The sequence below is a fragment of the Passer montanus genome, unplaced genomic scaffold (genome assembly GCF_014805655.1).
Source record: "Passer montanus isolate IOZ18808 unplaced genomic scaffold, ASM1480565v1 scaffold62, whole genome shotgun sequence".
In the NCBI taxonomy this organism is placed as follows: domain Eukaryota; kingdom Metazoa; phylum Chordata; class Aves; order Passeriformes; family Passeridae; genus Passer; species Passer montanus.
Window position 1 is genome coordinate 1671400 of NW_024371260.1, and position 20800 is coordinate 1692199.

Genomic DNA, 20800 nt, shown 5'->3' on the forward strand with positions numbered 1-20800 from the left:
CCCAAGGTGGTTTTGGTTTAGGGATTCTAAATTTTTACTGCAGAATCTCTAAAACAATTCTTGAACACATGACCTTAATATTCCCTGGGAAAAGAACTGAACCTCTCTGTTCTTGGGCAAAAAAATCTGGCAGTATTTCCTGAAATAAGTGTGTGAAAAGATGGGACAAAAGGGAAACCAGAGCTCTGAGCAGCCAGCCAGAGGTGTCCTGGGTGGTTTTCATATCAAGGATTTATCTGTAAAATAATAAAATTTCACCTTGAGGATTGTTGGCAAGGTTGGCATTGACACAGAAGATGAAGTAAAGATGGAAATGATCCCAGAGCAGAATGAGAAGCAGAGAGAATTTCAATTTCTCCTGGATCTGGTCTGGAAGATCTGCAAGGGTTTTTTCCCATTTATTCCCCCTGTGTGCAGTGGACCTTGGGCAGTCACTGACGAGGAAATGGAGACGTTCAACACTAGAGGGAAGCAAAAGACTTTGCAGCAACCTCTGCAAAGCTCCCCGGGGCTTAAATGTAATGAACATTTATTTGTGTTTTAGGTCCTTTTACATCTAAACCTTCTAGATATAGAAGATTTAAGTTGAAATATATAAAATTTTCAAATATAAAAATAAAAGTAGTTACAGAGGTAAATAAGGAGTTTAGAGCTGTAGGTTTGTGTGTCATAACATGATTAACTCAGAAAGCTTACACTGTAACATGGGTCCATAGGATGAAATATTTAAGGATTGGGTCAAAATCATAAATATCTTTGTTGGCAGTGTTTTATTGGTTAATAAATCTTTAAAAGGACTTGTAACTAAGGGGCTTGTGACCTTCTGAACCCAGCTGTGAAGATGTGAGCTGAACTCACCCTTCCTGCTTATGCAGAAGATAAGAAAAATAAACCCATCATCAAATCCAGCTCAGAGATCCTGTCTCTAATTCCTGCCAAAATCCCCCAGAAGTGAATTATCCCAATATCCTGCCTTGATCCTGGAATCCTTGTCCCTGCAGTGTCCAGGAGCTGCTTCCATCAGTGGAGGTGATGGGAGAGCTCTGCCAGCTCAGGGGCTGGGAGGCCTCCAGGAGCAGAATGTGCAGCAGGAGCTGTGCAAGGCGTTAGTCCTGCAAGCAAAAGAGGAATTTGGGCTGGCAGGGAGATCTAAATTCCAGCAGGAAATGTTATCTTCCCTTCTGGAGCTGCAAAAGGAGATTTAGAAGGGCTGCCAGGCTCCCTCTCTGCTGGGTGGTTTGAGCTCCGTCTCCAGCTGCAGATTTGTTCCTTATACAACATTTCTGGAGAGCTGAAATTCCTCTGGGGGCCCCGTGACCCTGTCAAGTAATGAAGTCCCAGGTGGAAATTTTATTGGAATCACTGGAATAATTTACTGGATCCAATCTGCACTTTGTCAGGCACTTTGGGATGCTCTGAGATGAAACACCCCTGCAGTTATTGGGAAGAATTAGCTAATGCTGGCTGAGAGAACACCTCCAAAAGGGCAAGAAATAAACTCAACCTGAGCTGGAAAGTCCATTTTATTCTCCTTTATTTCTTAAATGTTTGGAGAGGATCATCCTGGGCCAGAATCCCATCCCATCCCCACCTGGCATCTCTGCCCATTACCCAAATCCAGTGGTCAAAGCAAGCATGAGGAACTCACAGAGCCCTTCCCACCCCCCGTTTCACAGAATATATTCATTTTTATCCCCCTTAAGCTATTCTGCAGCCCAGGAGTCAGATAAAACACTGAAATGCCTCTGGAGTTTATGAGTAACCCCACTCTGAGCTGTGCTGAGCAATTGGAGCTGGCAAGGAAAAAAAATCTCCATCCTTTGACTCAGTGACATGAAAGGGAGGGAGAGGAACTTTAATGACAATTATCTGAGGCTGTGCCACCCTGATGGAAGAAGCAGCACAGCCTCCTGCACCTGCAGGAATGCAGCCTGCCTTCCAGGGCAGGGGCAAAACCCCTCTCTGCTTCAGGGGAAGGGCAAAAAGGGGCTGGGGATCAACCCCAGAGCTTCCTCTGCACTAATCCCGGGCACTTCTTGGGGTGGATGTTCAGTGAGGATAAAGGGAATTCATTACAAATCACAAAAGAACCTGTGGAGAGCAGTTCCTTTAATTTCTTGGCCCTTCCAACTTCTTAGAAGGGCCAAGAAATTAAAAGATGAGGCTCAGCTCAGCTGCAGCTTAGGAAGGCTCACCTGCACCTCTGGTTCTGTTCTATTATTAATATTTTTACTGCTTGAAGACATTGAAAATAAGGCCCCCAATACAATTACTCTTTCACACAGCCCCCAGTAACAGACTGGAAAAATGCCCATGGTTTATTTGTCATGAAAAGTGCACTGCTGTGACTTCCCACCTTGTGAGGGTGTCACAGCCCCTCCGGAGGCCTCACCCACCACGTTTGGGGCAGAGCTGAGCTCAGTTTTGAGGAGCCTTGGCACCCTCTGAGCCCTGCCACAGCCAGCAGAGATCCCTGTGCCCCTGGGAGGAGGGACAGGGGCTGGGATGGGCTTTGGATGCCTGAGAACGTTGGCATCAGTCAGACAAGACACCCAAACGGGCAAGAAAAGAGTCCTGGGTTCTGGAGGTGCTGGATGGGGTTTGGATGGGATTTGGATGGGATTTGGATGGGATTTGGGATTGGGATGGGATTTGGATGCCTGAGAACGTTGGCATCAGTCAGACAAGACACCCAAACTGGCAAGAAAAGACTCCTGGAGATGCTGCCCCAGCTCCACTCACACAAATCCCCCCCTCTGCCACCCCTCAGGCCACCAGACAGAGGGATGGCACTCCCTGGTCACCTCATCCTCACCAAGTCCCTGTCACCACCCCCACAACAGCAGCAAACACTTTTCTTTCCTTCCATTCCCCAAGGACTGATCCCATTTACAGCGTTCCTGAAGTCTGGACTTGCAACACTGAATCACTTCCTATTTTTTTGGCAGCCCCACCTGGGAGTGTTCATAGGCAGAACCCCCCCCAGGAATCCACCCCAAATCCATGGGGATGGACTCATTCCCCTCCTGGATTTCCTTTCTGAGCCCCTGGGCCATGGAATTCCTGCTGTTGGTCCCTTCCACCCTCTCCCTGTGCTGGCTCCTACCTTTGGGATGTGCTCTGTGGCCTGGATCCAGCCCAGGGTGCAGAAAAATCCCATCCCAGGCTGCCCCCAGCAGCTCAGCCCTGTGCACAAAATTCCTGCTCCTGATCTACCTGAGACTGGAATTTACAGCACTGGGACTGCATGCACCACATCTGCTCTGGGCTGTGCTGGAACACAGAAACAAATCAACAAAAACGGGGTGAGAAATGCAGAGTTCAGCTCTGAGCTGAGCCCTCAGCCCTTGGTGTGCTTTCCTTTCCCTGTAAATGAGGATATTGACATTTCCCCACGGATAAAAGGAGGTTTTGGGAGGGTTGTGCTTCACCTGGGAGGTGCCAAGGTGTGTGTGAAATGATTTTTGCCAGCCTAGGACAGGGATCAGCTTTTGCCATTGTTCTCCTGATGGATCCACCACATGGAAAAATGCCTGGTGCAACGATGGCTCAGGAATAGTGATGCAGGTGGTTTTATTTAAAGCAATAACATCAAAGCAAAAACCTCTGCTGATTCAGCTCATAAAAATCATCGATGCATAAAATCCAACAATAATTGTCAAGAAAGAAAAGGGGAAGGGAGGACTGGGAGAACAGAGGAAGAAAAGGCAACCCAACCCCATAAATGCACACAAGACAGTTTAACTCTTTCATGAAGCATTTGCACCCTTGTGTGGGGGGAAAAAAATAAAAAGTGGATGTGGAAAAAATTCTGTGGGAACTGGAGGGAGATGGAATTAAGAAAAGCCATCTCTCTTCCACATTATCTATCTTGGATGGAAGCTTCTGGTCCAGCCAGCAGCTTGGGAGTGTCTTCATTTACAATATTCCTTCCTGAAATCTGAAAGCAAATGGAAACAGGGGGTCAGCACCTGGAGAGAGACTTCAAACCATTCAAAGAAGCACAAAAATATGGATTTATTTCTAGGGTGAGCATTTGCAGTCACCCACAACCCTGATATCAAAAAGCCCCCCCAAGACCCACCCTGCAGGAGAAAATGCCAGGAGAATTCCATCAGGGACAGCTCCTGGGCTCTCCATCCCCTGCTTGGTGTCATTTCAGCCCCATTTATTAAATCCTCACTCCCCTGGCATGAGTCCTGGAATCCCAGAGCTGCTCACAAGCCCTGCCTGACACAAGAGCTGCCCCACAAACACAGGCACAGCCCTGGGGATGAGTCCTGGGGCAGCAGGAGGAGATCCAGCCCCCAGGGAGGGAGAGCTGTTTGCTTTTCTTGGATGCAGTAACTGCCCATCACCCAGAGATTAATTCCACTCCAAACACTCTCCTTCTGCTCTGTGTTTTCTGCCCAAACACCACGCCAGGACATTTCTGGGCTCCCTCTCCCTCCCTCTGGGGTCACAGCAGAGCAGGCACTGCTCCAGCCCTGCCAAGCTTTCTTTTCCCAATCAAGAAAAATTCCAATTTGTGCCGTGCCCGAAGCTTTTAAAAGCCTAATCACTGCTTGCATCTTGTGGCTCCATGATGAAAGGATGGGCAGGCAGCTGGCTTCTCATTCCTGCTTCTGCCACGAGGTTTCTCATTCCTCCTTGGCTGTGGCTTGGTCACTCACTGGTGGACTGCTCCCACCAGCAGCCACCAATTAAAGGGAAGAAAGTCATGATTACCTTTGTCTAAATCAATGTTCTTTGCTGGGAAGCTCCTGGCTTGCTCAGCCTTCTCCTTCAGGATGTTGTTTTTGTAATCTGTGCGAGGGAGGAGCAGAATTCACACAGGAATTAGGATATGAAAAGAAAACAAGAGTTTGATGAGCAAGGCAGAGGCGATCAGCCCTTCCTTGCCGTGCTCTAGGACTGGCACCTCTGATTTCTAGGAATTATTTGTGGAGTTACTCAGCAGGAAAACAGCTCTGACTTCATTTTAGCCCCTGGCATTAATCAGTTGTGCAAACTCCAGCTCCACAGATCCTTCCAGCTCTGGATTGTCTCCTCAAAGCTCACCTGGAGGTGACTGATGCAATTATCCAGAGATTTTGCTCTCCTGGGACACACAGAGAAGGATTTTTGCAACCCAGCCTCTGCAATTCCTTTCTTTACTCCAAATTTTTTGTTTGCTGGGGCCTTTACAGCAATTCCTGGGACCTAAGGTTTGTCAGATTTTTCTTTTAAAGGTTGTACCTTTACTGGGGATGCAAATAAAAAAATCCAAGGGAAATTATCTCCTGGTTTATCCATCAAGTTGCAGAACTTGGCATCATGACAGGCTTCAGGAACCCCAGGGTGCTGCAGACAGGAGCAGCAGTTTGGTGAAATGGATTCACTCCAAATCCCAGCAAGAGCCAAGCCCTCATCAATTATTGACACAAACTCAAGGCTGCACCTTCAAACCCCAGCAAGGAGCAGCATCCACCTTCAGGAATGCTGGAAATTCCCCAAATTTGTCCTAAAAATCCCAAAAACACCCACTTTCACAGTGTGAGATGAGCTTCCTCCCCCTCTTCCCTTTCATTTTACCACGAGTTCCAGGGGGATTTGTATTTTCTCTTTTCTAGCTCAGATTTTCTTCCTCTCACTCTGTTTATCTGCTCTAATTGCTAGCACAGAAGGCCCAAATTCTCACTGAATGATTTGACATCCAGGGAGGAGGAAATCAGAAAGTTAAACCAAAGTGGCTTCAACAGAAGGTGGAGACAATGAACTCAACTGACTCAGGACTTCTCCTTACCCAATTCTGGTCAAATAAAATCCATTCCCACTTCCAGAGGTTGAAGAATGGGTTAAGTCACTTCCAAATATTCAAGTGGCATTAGAAATTTCAGATTTACAGGGATTCTGACCTGCTGTGGTGGCCAGGGATACCTACCCAGCCTGATGTCTTCACTTTTGTGTGGGGTCAGGTCTGTTGTGTCCACTGTGAATTCTTTAAGATTCACATCCTTCCTGAAAAGGGAATAATGGTGGGAAATGGTGTTGTCCCATCTTTTAATAATTGGCTCCTTTCACACTTTTTCCCATTAGCTTTTATAATTATTTATAGAATTTATTTAATTTTTAATTTTTCCCCCCACCTGTTTGTCCTGATCTTAGAACAACGGGCAGCCAATCCTGGAATTTCCTTCTCTTTTCCACTTTAATCCTATAAAACAAGGCCTGGAGGAGCCCAGCTCCATGATCCTGGCCCCATCTCACAGCAGATCTGGGCATTATTCCTTTCCCAAGGACATCTCACAGGAACTCCATCCCTCAGTCAGCTCCCAAAGAGTAACAAGAGAAAATTCTATTGCCAAATCAGCCCCACAAACCATTTTCTCCCTCCACTTCCTCCTCCTAACCAGATTTTCAGCTGGTTTAGGCTCTTGGCAGAGGAGGAAATTAAAATTATTTCATTTAGATGCATTCTAAACCTAATTAATAATATTAATTCTATTACAATTGATTATACTTACTCTCCATATTTCTTCACGTTGTATTCATAACCTAACCAGGAGGAAAAGCAGAGTGAGCAGTCACAGCCAGTCCAGACCCATTCCTGGTGCTGTTTTTTTTTGTGTGGCACCCAAAACCAGGGCTGAGGTGTCACCCAGAGAGCCCAGTGTCCCTTTGTGGGACCACAGAGCCACCCAGCCCAGCAGGACCTGGACACCTGAGCTCCCCAGGGACAAATCCCACCTGTGAGGGGCTTTTCTCCTCCCTTCCATGGAGCAAAACAGCAAATCTGGAGTGGGCTTCAAACAAAGCCTGGGGCTGATGGCCTTGGAGGTCTTTTCCAACCCAAAGAACTCCATGAAATCAAGGTCTGGATATGTTTACACCACACCAGCCCTACAAATCCTGGACACCTGAGCTCCCCAGGGACAAATCCTACCTGTGAGGGGCTTTTCTTCTCCCTTCCATGGAGCAAATAATGAGTGAGATTCATCCAAAGCCTGCACTTGATGACCCTGGGCATCTTTTCCAACCCCAACAACTCCACAAAATCCAAGCCTGGATATTTTTACACCTCACCAGCCCTGCAAATCCTGGACACATGAGTTCCCCAGGGACAAATCCCACCTGTGAGGGGCTTTTCTCCTCCCTTCTACAGAGAAAATCAGGAGTGGGGCTCAACCAAAGCCTGGAGCTGATGACCCTGGAGGTCTTTTCCAACCCAAATAACTCCACGAAATCAAGGCCTGGATATTTTCACACCACACCAGCCCTGCCAATCCTCCCCCTGGGCAGGTTCCTGCATTTCCAGGAGGGGGTCCCAGCCTGCAGCCCTGCTCTGGCAGGAATGATGCAGGCCAGGTCAGGGTTTCCCTGGCTCACCCCTCTGCCGGCGCCGGCGCGTGACGAGCACCACGACGATGAGGAGCACGAGGAAGAGCAGCAGAGTGGCCAGGATGTAGCCCAGCTGCTGGAAGAAGTGCATCCTGCTCTCGGGGATGATGACGTTGATGACGTTGTGGCCCCTGACCACGTTTGGATCTGAGGGAAGGAGAACAGGAGGCGTCACTGGAGGGGAATTCAGGGAGGAATTCTGAATCGCAAGAATGAATCAGTGCCTGATTTCTCATAATTCCCAGGGTTTAACAGGATCCCTTCTCTGGGATCAGGGATCCCTGGCCTGCAGAGTGTTCTTGCAGGGGGGAATTTCAGAGCAAAACCTTCCAGAGGGTCCCAAAAGCTCCATCTGGGTCCCTTTCAACACAAACTCCACGCTGCTCTGGCTCCAGACAGCAGCCCCTCCTCGCCAAGGTTATAATTTATGGAGTGGGAAGAGTTCTCAGAGCCAAAAAAATGAGCTTGCTTTGAAATGAAATAAAATCAATAAAATAAATAAAACCCCCCAAAAGCAGAGGAAAGCCAAGATTCCTTTCCTTTGGAGGGTGCAGCAGGATTTCTGTCCCACAGAACAGGGAAGGGGAGCTCAAAGCTTTTACGTGGAACATTTTTTTCTTTTTAGACCTCAAATAAATAGGTCAATGTTTTACACATGTAAAGAGGAAGCGACTTCTGTGCTTGCAACAGACAGAGGAATGGACAAAGCCAGGCCAGGCATGGATGGAATCCCACAGGACTCTGCTGGGACAGGGGTTTTTAATTCAAAACAGAAGGAAAAAATCCCCACCTTCACCCCTCACAGGGAATTTTCACAGAGCACCAGGCAAGATCAGCATGGAGCCCTCACCTCCCATTCCCCTGGGAGCTCCCCCTGCTAATTATCCTGAGGAAATAAGGGGAAAAGTGGGGAAATAATATCTCAAAACTACCCCAAGAGCCACAGCACCCTTCAGCAGATGTGTCCTGACACTTCTGGCAGTGCTGGCACTGGGACTGCTTCCAGTCTTTTGGGCAGTTTGTTTCCAGCAGTTAAAAATACCAACCCAGCAAAAATCAAATGAAATCCAGCAAGAGTGGGTTGAAATAAACACTCTGAAACCAGAGCTGGTGGTTTGCTAATGCCAACAGCAGTCCTAGAAAATCAGAAAGTTTGAGCAACGTGCTCTGTTCTGGTGGCCCAGTGCTCCTCCAGCAGCACTCTGCTTTTTACTGGCATTTCCAGTTCTCCCTGGACACGGAGCTGGAAAAACCATGGGATTTCCACCCTGCCAAGCTGAAAAATATCAATTCAAACCAAGAAAGCCACTTGCAAAGCTGCAAACAGCACATGTGACAGCTCTGCTGTGTCCCACCCCTGGCTCCTTGCTGCCACAGCAAGCAGAGGAATTTCTATTCCTGGCTCTTTGCTTTCCCACAGAACTGGGTAAGGGCTGGGTTAAACTTTAGGCAACACTGAGGAGGTCACAACACAGAGTGAAAACAGAGATTTAATAGCTTTGGGCAATGGGATGTACCCCATTTGATACTGGGGAAACTGAGGCACAGCTCAGCCCAGGGCACACAGACTCCTCCTCACCCTGCCCCAGAATTTAGCTGTGAAGGTTTATTCTGTAACCAAGACCTGATCTCACATCCACCCACCCCAAATTCACTCCCGGGACATTTTTACCCCTGAAAAAATAAATCTTAAAGGTGAGGGGGAAACCTTAAATTTCAGAAGTGCCTTGACACGATCTTCCCAAAGTGTCAAGGACCAAATTATTCTGCTGGAAAAGGTGGAGAGCTCTCCACAAGGTTTGCCAATATTTGACAAATGTTGTGTCTCATCAGGAGACACAACAGAATTTTCAGGCACCTGCTGCAGAGCAAACCCTGAGTAAAAATGCTTTTTTGGTAAAAACCCACCACATTTACAGTGCTGAGCCTGAGAGCAGCACTGAGCCCCTGCCTCTGCTCCAAACAGGGGCAACTTTCCTGTCTGGGAATGGAGCTTGGAGCAAGGCCAGGAGCTCCTGGGTTGGCTTTTGGTGTCTCCCCGTGGCTGTTGTGCTCCCCAGAAGAATTCCAGGCAGTTTTCCATGGAATGGGGCAATCAGCAGGGTTGGAAAGGGAAACCTCTGGATGTCTCCAGTGCTCACACATTGCCATGGACTCAGCAGATTTTTGGGAGGGCTGAGGGGTCCCAGAGCTGCTGCTTTGGGCAGAGGAAGTGGCTTCTGCCAGGGAGGGAAATTCAGGTTAAATCACCCAGAGACTCCACCTCCTTTCTGGGCAGGTGGGAAAGACTCAGGACAGCATCCTGAGGAAATTTCTGGGTGAAACACTCTGGAAACAAGATGTGGCTTCCATCTGTGGATAAGGATCAAGGGCCGTGTGCAGGAAATCTGATATTTGGATGTCCTGGTCTCCAGACACCTCTCTCAGCACTGCCTGGATTTTCTGGACACCAACCTTGGCCCCCAGGGAAAAAGTTTAGGTCTCTATGACTTGAGAAAGCCAATTTCTTACAGGAGAATAAACCTATTTAAAAATGTATGAAGCAAATCAAAATTCTGTATTAAACAGCCAATAAATATTAAAGCACAATGAATATTTTAAAGTGTTAATAAAGAACTATACCCAAAAGACTTTAAAAAAAAAAATTAAACTTGGGATTTTTGTTTTCTTTTTCTGCCTGAACGAAGAGTGATGGTTTTGAGTTTGGACAGGCTGACAGATGATAGCTCAGTGCAGTGGAAAATATGAAAATTGGTTTATGGCACATACACATACACACAAAAAAAAGAAAAAATTTAAAAAAAGAAAAGCTGAAGGGTGGAGGAAAATTCCTGGTGGTTGATTCTGCATGGTCTGGCACCTTGCACAGCCTGAACATCCGTGCAAAGGGGAGAGAAACTCTGGTGGGAAGAGCTGGGACAGCAAAGGCAGGGCTGCACCAACCCCCTGCCCACAGCTCCATGAAGGCATGGAGGAAAGAGAGCCAAAAAAAAGGGAGAGGGAGCTGCACAAAAACACAAAGCAAACCCAGCTTGTTTGCCTGGGGCCTGCCAGCAGTGCAGAACTGCCCTGGGGCAGTAAGTAAAGGTGGGAGGCCAGAAAAGCAAAATAAATCCTGTGGCAACATTGGGGTAGAAAGCTTTACATTGCCTTGTCATGGAGAACCTGTGACTGCCTCGAGCTGTGGCTGACTGCTTGCTCTTGTAAATCTCAGGGCCTCTGATGTTTATCTGAGCAATAAATCATTCTTGGTATGATTCCAATTGTTCTTGGTATGGTCCCACTCTGCTGGAAGCTGTTGAGAAATTCAGACTTTGTGTACAGACAGACTCTGACCCTCTGGAGAGCACTGCATCTGACCTGGGGCTGTGGAGAAGCTGCCAAAATGGAACGACAGAATTGGGATTGTGGGTGTGGGGTTGGTTAGAAGTGTGTAATATCACAGGGTGGGAAACGGAGAGTTTGGGGTTTAGAATATAGAAATAAATATGAAGCAAGATGGAGGTTTTAGGGCAGAGGCAGGTTGTTCTTATTTACCTTCTTCTTCCTTCTTCTCCATGGGTTTGGGTGGTTTTGTGTAATTGGACAGAAAAGTCTGCAGTGTGGACTTTGAGGGATCAGTTATTGCGTTAAAACTGAAACTAATTTAGGTGCAACTTCCTAATTGGCTAGCTTAGCCTTAAAAGACCTCATAACAAGAGACTGTTGGCACCCAAAACCCCAGAGCCGCGCCACAGCCCATCCCCACTCACCCGCGGCGGGCACCACGGCGTGCGTGCTGATGTTCACCACCTTCCTCTCCCTCTCGGGCTCCGTCACGGCCACGTGGTAGATCCTGCGCTCGTGCAGGCCGCAGTAGTGGTGGTGCAGGTGGCACGAGTAGGTGCCCTCGTCGGCGCTCTCCAGGCGCGAGATGCGCAGCGAGAAGTCCCCGAGCGCGAAGGCCCCGCGCGTGACGTTCATCTTCTGCCGCAGGAACTGGGGCCCGTAGGAGCGGCGCTCCCCGGAGGCGTACAGGTCCACCAGGCGGTCGGCGCGGTCCTGGGGCACCCCCGGGGGCTGCCTGTCCCAGTGCACCACCTGCTGCTCCTCCTCGCTGTGCCGCTCCGTCCAGATGTGCTGGCGGTTGACGCACGGCAGCGTCGCCGTGCTGCCCTCCGGGGCCACCAGCACCGGCTTCTCGCCGTCCCAGTACTCGCTGGCCTCCTCGCCTGCTGGGGAACACAGCTTTGCAATGGGTTGGCTCCACTGGTTTTGTCCCACCCGTCCTGGTTTGCCAACATAATTGACTTAAGTTTCCGTTCTGTGATGCTTTGTGTAGCTAGAACAGAGGCTGGGCACAGTTTATTATCTGCTCAGCATCAGCACTGCACATCAGCTGGGCATTAGGGCAAAGCAGCAGCTTGGGATTAGGAGGAGAAATCTGGGAGAGGAAAAAACACTTCAACCTGAGCAGCAGCTTCTTGGAAATATTTGGAGTGATGCCTTGGGAAGGGTGACCTGGAACAGACTGGACAGAGCTAAAGAATAAAGCAGGGATTTATGAAAAGGATCTCCTCCATGGATCCACCTTGGGCAGCACAAGAGCCCAGCCAGGGCTGCACATAAAATGAACCAAAATGGTCCCAAAATGAACCCGAGATGAACCAAAATGGTCCCAAAATCCCTGACTGCTCATGGGGTCTCTCACTTTCACAAGTTCTGCTCCATTTGCAGATTTCAGTTCACTGTCCAATCCCACTGCAGCCCCTGCAGTCCCATCCTTGTTTTTCTCTCTCCGGCCCACGGGGTTTGTGCTCCTGGGCTGAGATTTGGATCATTTGTCCTTGGTGCCCAGCTGGAGCAGGAATTGTTTTGTCTCCCTGCTCTGTGCACAGAGCTCACCATCCCCTGATGTGAACCCAGACCCACACACTAAAGCAGCTCAGAATGTGAAAAACAGAAAAGCCAAAACCTGAGGCATCACCCAGGTTTCCTTTCCTTGGCCAAAACCAGCAAAATTTTAGGCCAATTTGCTGTCGCACGCTGCGATCTCATGGGCGCGGTCAATGTGAAATTCCCGCTCAACATCGAGTGTCAAGGACAGCCAGAGACACCTGAGAGTGCTCCCAGAGCCTGGAACCCTGAATTCCAAGTGTCAAGGACAGCCAGAGACACCTGAGATTGCTCCCAGAGCCTGGAACCCTGAATTCCAAGTGTCAAGGACACCCAGAGACACCTGAGATTGCTCCCAGAGCCTGGAACCCTGAATTCCAAGTGTCAAGGACAGCCAGAGACACCTGAGATTGCTCCCAGAGCCTGGAACCCTGAATTCCAAGTGTCAAGGACACCCAGAGACACCTTAGGCTGCTCTCCCTCTCTAAAGCTCCACAAGACTGGAATCCTATAACACACCCCCTCCCAAAATCTTAAAAGTGCCACATGGCACAGCCTGAACATGCAAGAACATGAACAAGCCTGGCTTTTTCACATTTATTTCAGCAGTTATTAAAAAAAACACCTTTCTCCTCTAACATCCTTGGCCATTTCATGAAGCAAGGCCACTTTCTCCTCCTTCTAACTCAATCTCCTGCTTCAGCGAGCAGGAAGCAAATTCCCTCCACAGGCTAAGAATGGAACGAGGATCTTCATCCCAATCCTCGGAGCAGGAAATGCTTTCCTACCCACAAAGGCCCTAATTACTGGAGGAGCTGAAGCAGCACTGCTCTGTGCTTGGCTCTTGAAAAGGAAGAACAGGAGCAGCCAGAGCACGGAGGAGCAGCCTGGGGCTCTCGGGGTGTTTTTATTGCACTGGGAGAGCAGCAGAGGAGCTGCACTCCCACCCCAGCAGCTGCACTGGTGCTATGCAGAGGTTTAAAAGGGTTTTTAATGGGTGCCAGTGTGCATGGGGGGGACTCCCGGCAGCTGCCAACAGCTGGAGCTCAGAGCTGGGCTTAAGGTGTGGTGGGGTTTTGAGTACAGGCTGCCCAGGGCACAGGCAGGTCCTTGGGGCTGAGCTGAGGGTGTGGATTGTCACCAGGGATTGTCACCAGGGGGGATTGTCACCAGGGGAGGATTGTCACTGGGGATTGTCACCAGGGGGGGATTGTCACCAGGGTGTGCTGCTGCTGCAGCAGGGACAGTTTGGTAATGACCAGGAACAGACACAGCTGAGGTTCCAGGCGCTGCCGGGCCAAGGAAGACGAGAGCTCTGTAAATGAACCCTCTGAAAGGCAGGGAAGCAGGCAGCCACGGGCACAGAGAGCAGCAGGCCCTGCCGCAGCTCCCCAGCCTCCTGGGGCAGCTGCAGACCCGGGCTGTCCCCACACCCACCTCTCTTGGCGACGACCAGCTGGATTTTCACCGTCTCGTACAAGTGGCAGTAGTGATGGTGGAGATTGCAGGAGTACGTGCCTGCATCACTCTCTGCAACACCTGCAGAGCAGGGAACAGAGAGGAATTCAGTGGTTTATACTGAGGCAATATTATTTGTGTCATTTGCAGTTTCCCAAATCTTTGTCTGGATGTAAACAACTTCATTCTAAGCCATCCTTATCACCAGGGTGGGTTAAGCAGAGACAAATCCTCTCACCCAATCTAATGATTTGGTCACCTAATGAAATAATTTGTTCAGTTGATTTGCTCTGGTGAGCAGAAATTTGTGTATTTCTTGTGAGTAGAAATGTGTGTATTTCTGTTAACAGGTGGAAAGAGGAAGCTGGTTTGGGTTTAGCTGAGAGCAGGGAACAATGACCATGGAGTGTTATAGTTCAGGAACTGAATCACAACCAAAGGGCCACAAAAAGCCCAGCTGGCTTTTAGGTTGTTACAAATTCTCGTTCAAAACAGGTCAGTTTCAAAGGAAAATAAATCACTCAGTGCTTCAGAGAGCCTCACACAATCATTGAGGTTGGAAAATAACTCCAAGATTGAGTCCAACCTCAATCCCCACCTTGTCCCCAGCCCAGAGCACTGAGTGCCATGTCCAGTCCTTCCTTGGTCACCTCCAGGGGTGGGGACTCCACCAGCTCTCTGAGCAGCAATTCCCATGTTTAACAGCCCTTTCCAGGGGAAAAAATTCCTCCTTTATCCAGCCTGAACCTCCCCTGGGGCAGCTGGAAGCTTCACTTTGAAGCAAAACCAGAGGGCTGCCCAGGAGCAGTGCAGGAGTTTGGGGGAAATTCTTCAACTTCTTCCTGCCTTGAGTCTCCAGCTGGAGGCTCCACTTCCCTAAGTGCCCAAAAAGCAGAAATTAATTAATGCAACAGTCCAGGTATGCAGGTATTTGGTGAGAGGGAATGCTGAGAGGGTTTTGATCTGCTGAACGTGCTGAGCTGGGCAGGTTTTCTGGGATAGATTGGAGGTGCACAAGTAACCACGGTGAGCACTGAGTGCCAGCAGTGCACTGAGATTGCTCCCAGACCCTGGAATCCTGAATTCCAGGTGTCAAGGACAGCCAGGCACACCTAAAATTGCACCCAGAGCAGGGATGGCCACTCCGTCACCTCCCTGGACAGTTCCAAACCCTAAAATTCCCCCTGAGAATTAGACTTATTAACGTGGTATTCACAGAATGACCAGGTTGGAAGAGACCTTTAGAGATCATCAAGTCCAACCCATACCCTAACACCTCAACTAAACCATAAATCCATTTATCAATAGCATATGAACCACCCATTTCCACCAAAACCCAGGGAGAAAAAAAAACAAAAACCTCCACACCTTTGATCACCAGCGAGAAATTCCCATCCGCAAAGGCATTCTCGGGCATGAGGATCCTGCCCTGGTTGTAGGAGCTGTAGACACGCTGGTCCCCAGCTGAGTACATGTCACAGAGCCTCTCCATCCTGCCATCCCCATAGTAGGAGCTGAGCAGGTCCCAGTGCACCACGCGCTGCCGGTCGTTCAGGCGGTCCTGGGTCCACACCATGCGGTGGCTCTTGCAGGGCAGCACGGCCTGGGAGCCCAGAGCTGCACTGATGTTCAGCACGGACACCACCACGCTGGCGGGGTTGGAGGCGTCGGCTGGGACTGGAAAAAGCAGGAGGAAACGGCAAAAAAATGAGTTGTGGGGTTATGGAGTTAATGGTGTGGAAGGAGATGCTGGAGTGGGAGTCAGGCTTTTGATTCTGGTTTCAGGGCACTGTCACGGAGAATCCTGAGCTGGAAGGGACCCAGGAATCACTGATGCAACCTTAACCCTGCACAGACACCCCAACAACCCCACTCTGTGCACCCCTGGAGCTCTTGGGGCTTGACTCTTAGATCATTCCCAGGGGAGCCTGCTCAGCACGGACACCACCACACTGGCGGGGGTGGAGGCGTCGGCTGGGACTGGAAAAAACAGGAGGAAACGGCAAAAAAATGAGTTGTGGGGTTATGGAGTTAATGGTGTGGGAAGGAGGGGCTGGAATCTCTGCAGGTTTTTGATTCAGGTTTCAAGATCAGCATGGAGCAATGTCATGGAGAATCAAAGAATCCTGAGCTGGAAGGGACCCAGGAATCACTGATGCAACCTTAGCCCTGCACACACACCCCAACAGCCCCACCCTGTGCATCCCTGAGAGGAGGCACCCCAACAGTCCCACCCCATTCAGTATCCAAATGTTCTTGGAGCTCTTGGGGTTGGGATCATTCCCAGAAGAGCCTGCTCAGCACGGACACCACCACGCTGGCGGGGTTGGAGGCGTCGGCTGGGACTGGAAAAAACAGGAGGAAACGGCAAAAAAATGAGTTGTGGGGTTATGGAGTTAATGGTGTGGGAAGGAGGGGCTGGAATCTCTGCAGGTTTTTGATTCAGGTTTCAAGATCAGCATGGAGCAATGTCATGGAGAATCAAAGAATCCTGAGCTGGAAGGGACCCAGGAATCACTGATGCAACCTTAGCCCTGCACACACACCCCAACAGCCCCACCCTGTGCATCCCTGAGAGGGATCCAAACCCTCCTGGAGCTCTTGGGGTTGGGATCATTCCCAGGGGAGCCTGGTCAGTGCCCCACTCAGGGGGAAGGACCTTTTCCTAATAAATAAAACTTTAAACCACAGATTTCATTCATGTGTGTAATCAGGACTGCACACTCGAGCTGTCCCACCCACCCTTCCTAATCCTGAGCCCCAGTTTAATCCAGGCTTAGGGACTCCAGTGCATGGGATGCACAATCCATGGAAGTCAGCAATGAAAGCCCCTGTGCATGCCATGGAATCAGGGCCCTCTCACTCCTCCCATGATCATAAAAAACCTGGCAGATTTAGAGATGCCACTCACCTGAATATGAGCACACAGAACCTGTCAAAGCAGAAAACAAAGAGTGTTACTGACAAAAAAGGATAAAAAAGCTACAAAGACACTCCAAGTCAGCAGCCACCTCTGGCGTTGCTCCATCCATTCCCTTCCCTAGTAATGCTGATGTTTATGTCTGGGTGTTTATATCCATTTCCCACTCCAGCCACACTCTTTGCACAGTTAATTCTGTGATGCTCTGGGTGCAGCAGCTCACATGACTCAGATCCACACAGGAGGAACTTTGCCAGAGATGAACCAATTCCTTTGATTCTGCATTTCTCTGGTCCAGTCCCTCCTGCTCCTTGTGTGGGAGGGGTCTGGAAGGTCTCCTGGCACCAGGCTTTTGATTCCCAACACAGATTCCCAACACAACACCACCATTCATCTCTCCACCCAGCCAAACCCATCAAAATCACAGGAGGTTTTGTCCTGCTAATGTCACAGGCACAAAGTCCTCCAGACAAAGACTGTATTTTTTTTTCTTTAGCCCTGGAATTTATGAATTTCAAATTCAACTCCAGATTGGGGGTATTTTAGTATTTTAGCACACCCCCAAGTGTTGAGAATTAACTTGGTTTCCTCCTTTTTTTCTATCACAAAGCACTGGGCAGCAGAGAACAAAAAATGAGCAGCACTGGCTGTTGAACTGCCAGCTCAAAGGCACTTCAAACAGGAGGTATTTTTCCTTACATTTAAAATCTCACCATCACAAAGAGAAAAATCAAATCCTGGCCCAGGTCTGTGCTCTCTGTATATAAGAAAGAGACATCATAACTCCATCCTTTGATTGTCTCTGCACAATGTGTCAGCTGCAGCCCTTGTCTCTGCAAGCCAGGACTTAGATTTGGCTTAGAAAAACAAAAGAATGATTAAAAAAATCTCTTCCACAGCACCAAATCAGGAAAAATTGGTGTCACTTGTGACAGGCCACCAGGTGAGGTGCCACTGTGTCCTTGTGGCTGAAGGGGGCCAGGGGACAATGTCGTGACATGAACAGTGATTTGGGAGCTGGGGAATGGTGTCTGAGGCTGCTTCCAAGCCCTGCATGAAAAACAAATTGGTTTGGTGGGACAGAAACATCCTCTGCTGGCTCGGGCAGAGGAATGAAGGCATTTACTGCTCTCCTTCCTCTGGCGAGCTAATGGGAAAAACACGGAGCAGCACCGAGTTTACCAGGCAGATTTAGGAATGCAGCACTGCAAATGCAGCGAGTGACAGAAGCTCTGAGCTCACACCAGCACCTGCCTCTGCACCTCTTTGGAGTCCTGCAGCTCCCACCTGCCAGGGCAAGGACTTCCTTCCCTTCCCTTCCCTTCCCTTCCCTTCCCTTCCCTTCCCTTCCTTTACCTTCCCTTCCCTGTGACAATTCCAGCCCTGGGCTCAGCTGGGAGCAGGGATTTTGGTGAGTCAAGTGTAAAACCAAAGAATTTTCAAGCACCTGGACAGAGCTCTGACCTCTGTCCCCACAGCCTCCAGGGCCTGGAGCTTCTAAACCTCAGCTGCCTTCAGAGCTGTCAACACAGACCTCAGCTGTGGCTTTCATTTTAGAAGCTCAAGTTCCATGGGATGGAGAAGCACTTTGTCTTCTCTGGGTGATGAAACCACAAAAAAAAACCCAACAAAAGACAATTCTGTGCTGTCCCCTGACAAATCTGTGCTGAGTCAGCAGGATCCCAGAGATATTCTGTGGTCCCACAGTAGAGGAAGAGGAAAGCAGCCTGGAAAACGATTTCTTAATCCCTTGTAAAAGGCAGAGCCAGCTCGCACTTCTTGAATCCCATCCATTTTTCATGTGAAGAACTAAGCCATAAAAAAATCCCCCCCAAAAAAAAATCCCCCCCAAAAAATCCCCCTTGTGGGCAAACTAGAAGCAAAAGGCTGGGGCTGTGCAAGATGTGTGACATGCTCAGAGCTCTCCAGGCAGTGTCCTTGGAGGACAGGGACAGAAAATTGTCCCCTGAGCCCTGCTGGGACTCGGGAGCTGCTGCTCAGCTCGGTGCTGAGGGAACCTCTGAGCTCCTCTTTCACACTGGGGATGCAAAACAACCAGAGCAGGAAAGGACACGTCCTTCCCCAGATCTGTGGGTGCCAGATTCCTCCTTTCTGCCACAAATCCCTCTGTTTACAGGAGGTTTAATGGGCTCTGTGGGGTCGTTACACAATGGTGGGAAAAGCAGCAGCCAGTGCCACCAGGCTGTCCCCAAACCCTCTGGGGAGTGGCAGTGGCTCCAGCCTGACTCTTCAGGGGGCTGAGAGGCCCTGATGGCTTTGGTGCAGCAGCATGGAGGTGACAGTGACACAAACGAGCCCAGGGTTTTTAACCCCACTGAGCAGTAACATCTGGGCTCATCTGGAAGGGAGATATGGTGAGCAAAACAGCTGAGCCTAAACTGCTCCCAGCCCAGCCTGCAAGACTCAGCTTTTCAGTAAAACTGAATTTCCCTTCAAAGCCAGGCTTTGAGCTGGGATTTTTCTCCAAATCTCTGTGTTTGTTTATTTTTTAAAGGCTTCCTGGGCCAACTTTCCCAGCAGCAGACTCTCCCCCACTTCCCAAAAGGATTCCAGAGCCCTTAAACACCCCTGCAGCCCCAGCAGCTCCTGCACTCCCTGCAGGTAGGAACATGCAGGGAGCAGGAATGTGCTGCCTGTGCAGAAAGGGAAATCCTGGTGTCTGTGCAAGGAGCCAATCCCAGCTGGGGCACAGACAGGATCCCTCTGAGATCTGGGATTTTTTTCTGGGATTTTAGCAGAGCTTTAAAGCCTTGTGAGCTTGGCCTTGGCTGCAGGCCCACGGGATGGGTTTGTAGAGCCATTCCAAACACGGAGCTGTTCCTCCCTGAGACTTTAACACTTGAGGGAGTGGTTCCTGTGCAGGAGGGGTCACAGATTTTCCCCCATCCCCATCCTCCTGATTGATTACAACCTGATTTAGGTGGGCTCAAACATCAGAGTGCATCCAGGTCAACCCGAAATGCAGCAGGAGCTCTGTCAGAGACCATCCCTGCTCAGGGGGCACCTTTGGCTCTGCAGCAGCCCAACCTGCTCTTCCTGCCCTGGCTGCTCTGCCAAGCCTCGCTGGGACTCACTGGACTGGTTGGTGCTTCTGGAGCACACAGCTGTGGCCTCTCCTCCTCCTCCTCCTCTTTAACCCACCCCACAGCCCAGATTTCTGAGCCACTTTAACCCCTCTGTGCCTATGACTGATCCCCTCGCTTGCCAATTCCTCAGCCTTGCCTTGGGGCATTCAAAAGTGCCATGGTGACATGGAAAGTGGATTAATCAGGGGCCAAAGGGAGAACTCCTCACCTTATTCCACCTCAGTCCTGAAGAGCTGAGGGGCTCAGGTGTCAGGCACAGCCTTTTAAAAGGGCTGGGAAGAGCAGGGGGTCACCAGTCCCCAAAAAACTCCTCACTTCCTACTTCTTTCTTGCACCTTGCTACCCAAAAGTGAATTCTGGGTCTGTCTTTATGCTGAGAAGAGGAAAAGAAACCCAATAATCACACATCCTTCTTCCCCTCCATCTGAATCCTTTCTCACACCCCCCCAAGCTGTTTCTGCTTCTTCAAAAGTAAAAAAATAACCTTGAATCCTAAAAATCTGACTCTGAAAGCCTTGCTGTACTCACAGCCAAGCTTATTGGTTTTGAATTTACTGATAGGGAAAAAAAAATTGCACAAACATGCTAAACAGGGCTCCAACAACCTCAAACATTTTTTCCATTCTCTCCCCAAAAAGCAGAGAGGAAAGCTACGGCTCCCTCCCCTCCCCAGATGAAAACAGAGCAAATGTAGGAATCTGAACAAAGTCTTACAAAGATAACACTTCAACATCTTGTAGCCAAGCCCCAGCCCCGCTGTGCAGCTGAAAGAAAAAGAAATAACACCACACCAGCAGCTCAGAGCTTACTTTGCTGAAGCAAAATCTGCCACAGGAGGAGTTTTAAAAGTTGCTCCATTTCTTCGGCTCCTCGGAGTTTTCTCCTCTCTTGAAAAACAAGCTGAAAACTTTTTTTTTTCCTTCTTTAACTTTCTTTTCTGTAACTGGAAAACACTATGACCTCATCAATTTACATCCCCAGAGCTGAGGACAGCAGCTCAGATTCTGCAGGGTTACTCCACCTCCTTCCCTTCCCTTCCCTTCCCTGGCACTTTCTGCAG

General features: G+C 49.4%; 1 protein-coding gene across 1 annotated transcript; it reads right to left on the bottom strand.

Annotated features, from left to right (window-relative positions):
• Positions 1–3549: 3549 nt before the first annotated feature.
• On the bottom strand, positions 3550–20780 carry MXRA8 (matrix remodeling associated 8). Its single transcript, XM_039727729.1, has 10 exons — positions 20550–20780; positions 16625–16645; positions 15082–15390; positions 13693–13794; positions 11133–11591; positions 7369–7527; positions 6507–6537; positions 5924–6000; positions 4729–4806; positions 3550–3940 (listed from the first exon to the last, which is right to left on the bottom strand). Exons 1-10 carry the CDS (start codon positions 20596–20598, stop codon positions 3915–3917), a joined length of 1311 nt encoding a protein of 436 aa, XP_039583663.1. The 5' UTR covers positions 20599–20780; the 3' UTR covers positions 3550–3914.
• Positions 20781–20800: the final 20 nt, after the last annotated feature.

Excerpts from the sequence above, each read along its gene's own strand:
- MXRA8 (XM_039727729.1), bottom strand. The coding sequence starts at position 20,598 with ATGGAGCAACTTTTAAAACTCCTCCTGTGGCAGATTTTGCTTCAGCAA. Across the intron at positions 16,646-20,549 it reads GCAGATTTTGCTTCAGCAAA|GTTCTGTGTGCTCATATTCA; the intron begins GTAAGCTCTGAG and ends CTGCTTTGACAG. Across the intron at positions 3,941-4,728 it reads GAACATTGATTTAGACAAAG|ATTTCAGGAAGGAATATTGT; the intron begins GTAATCATGACT and ends ATTTGCTTTCAG.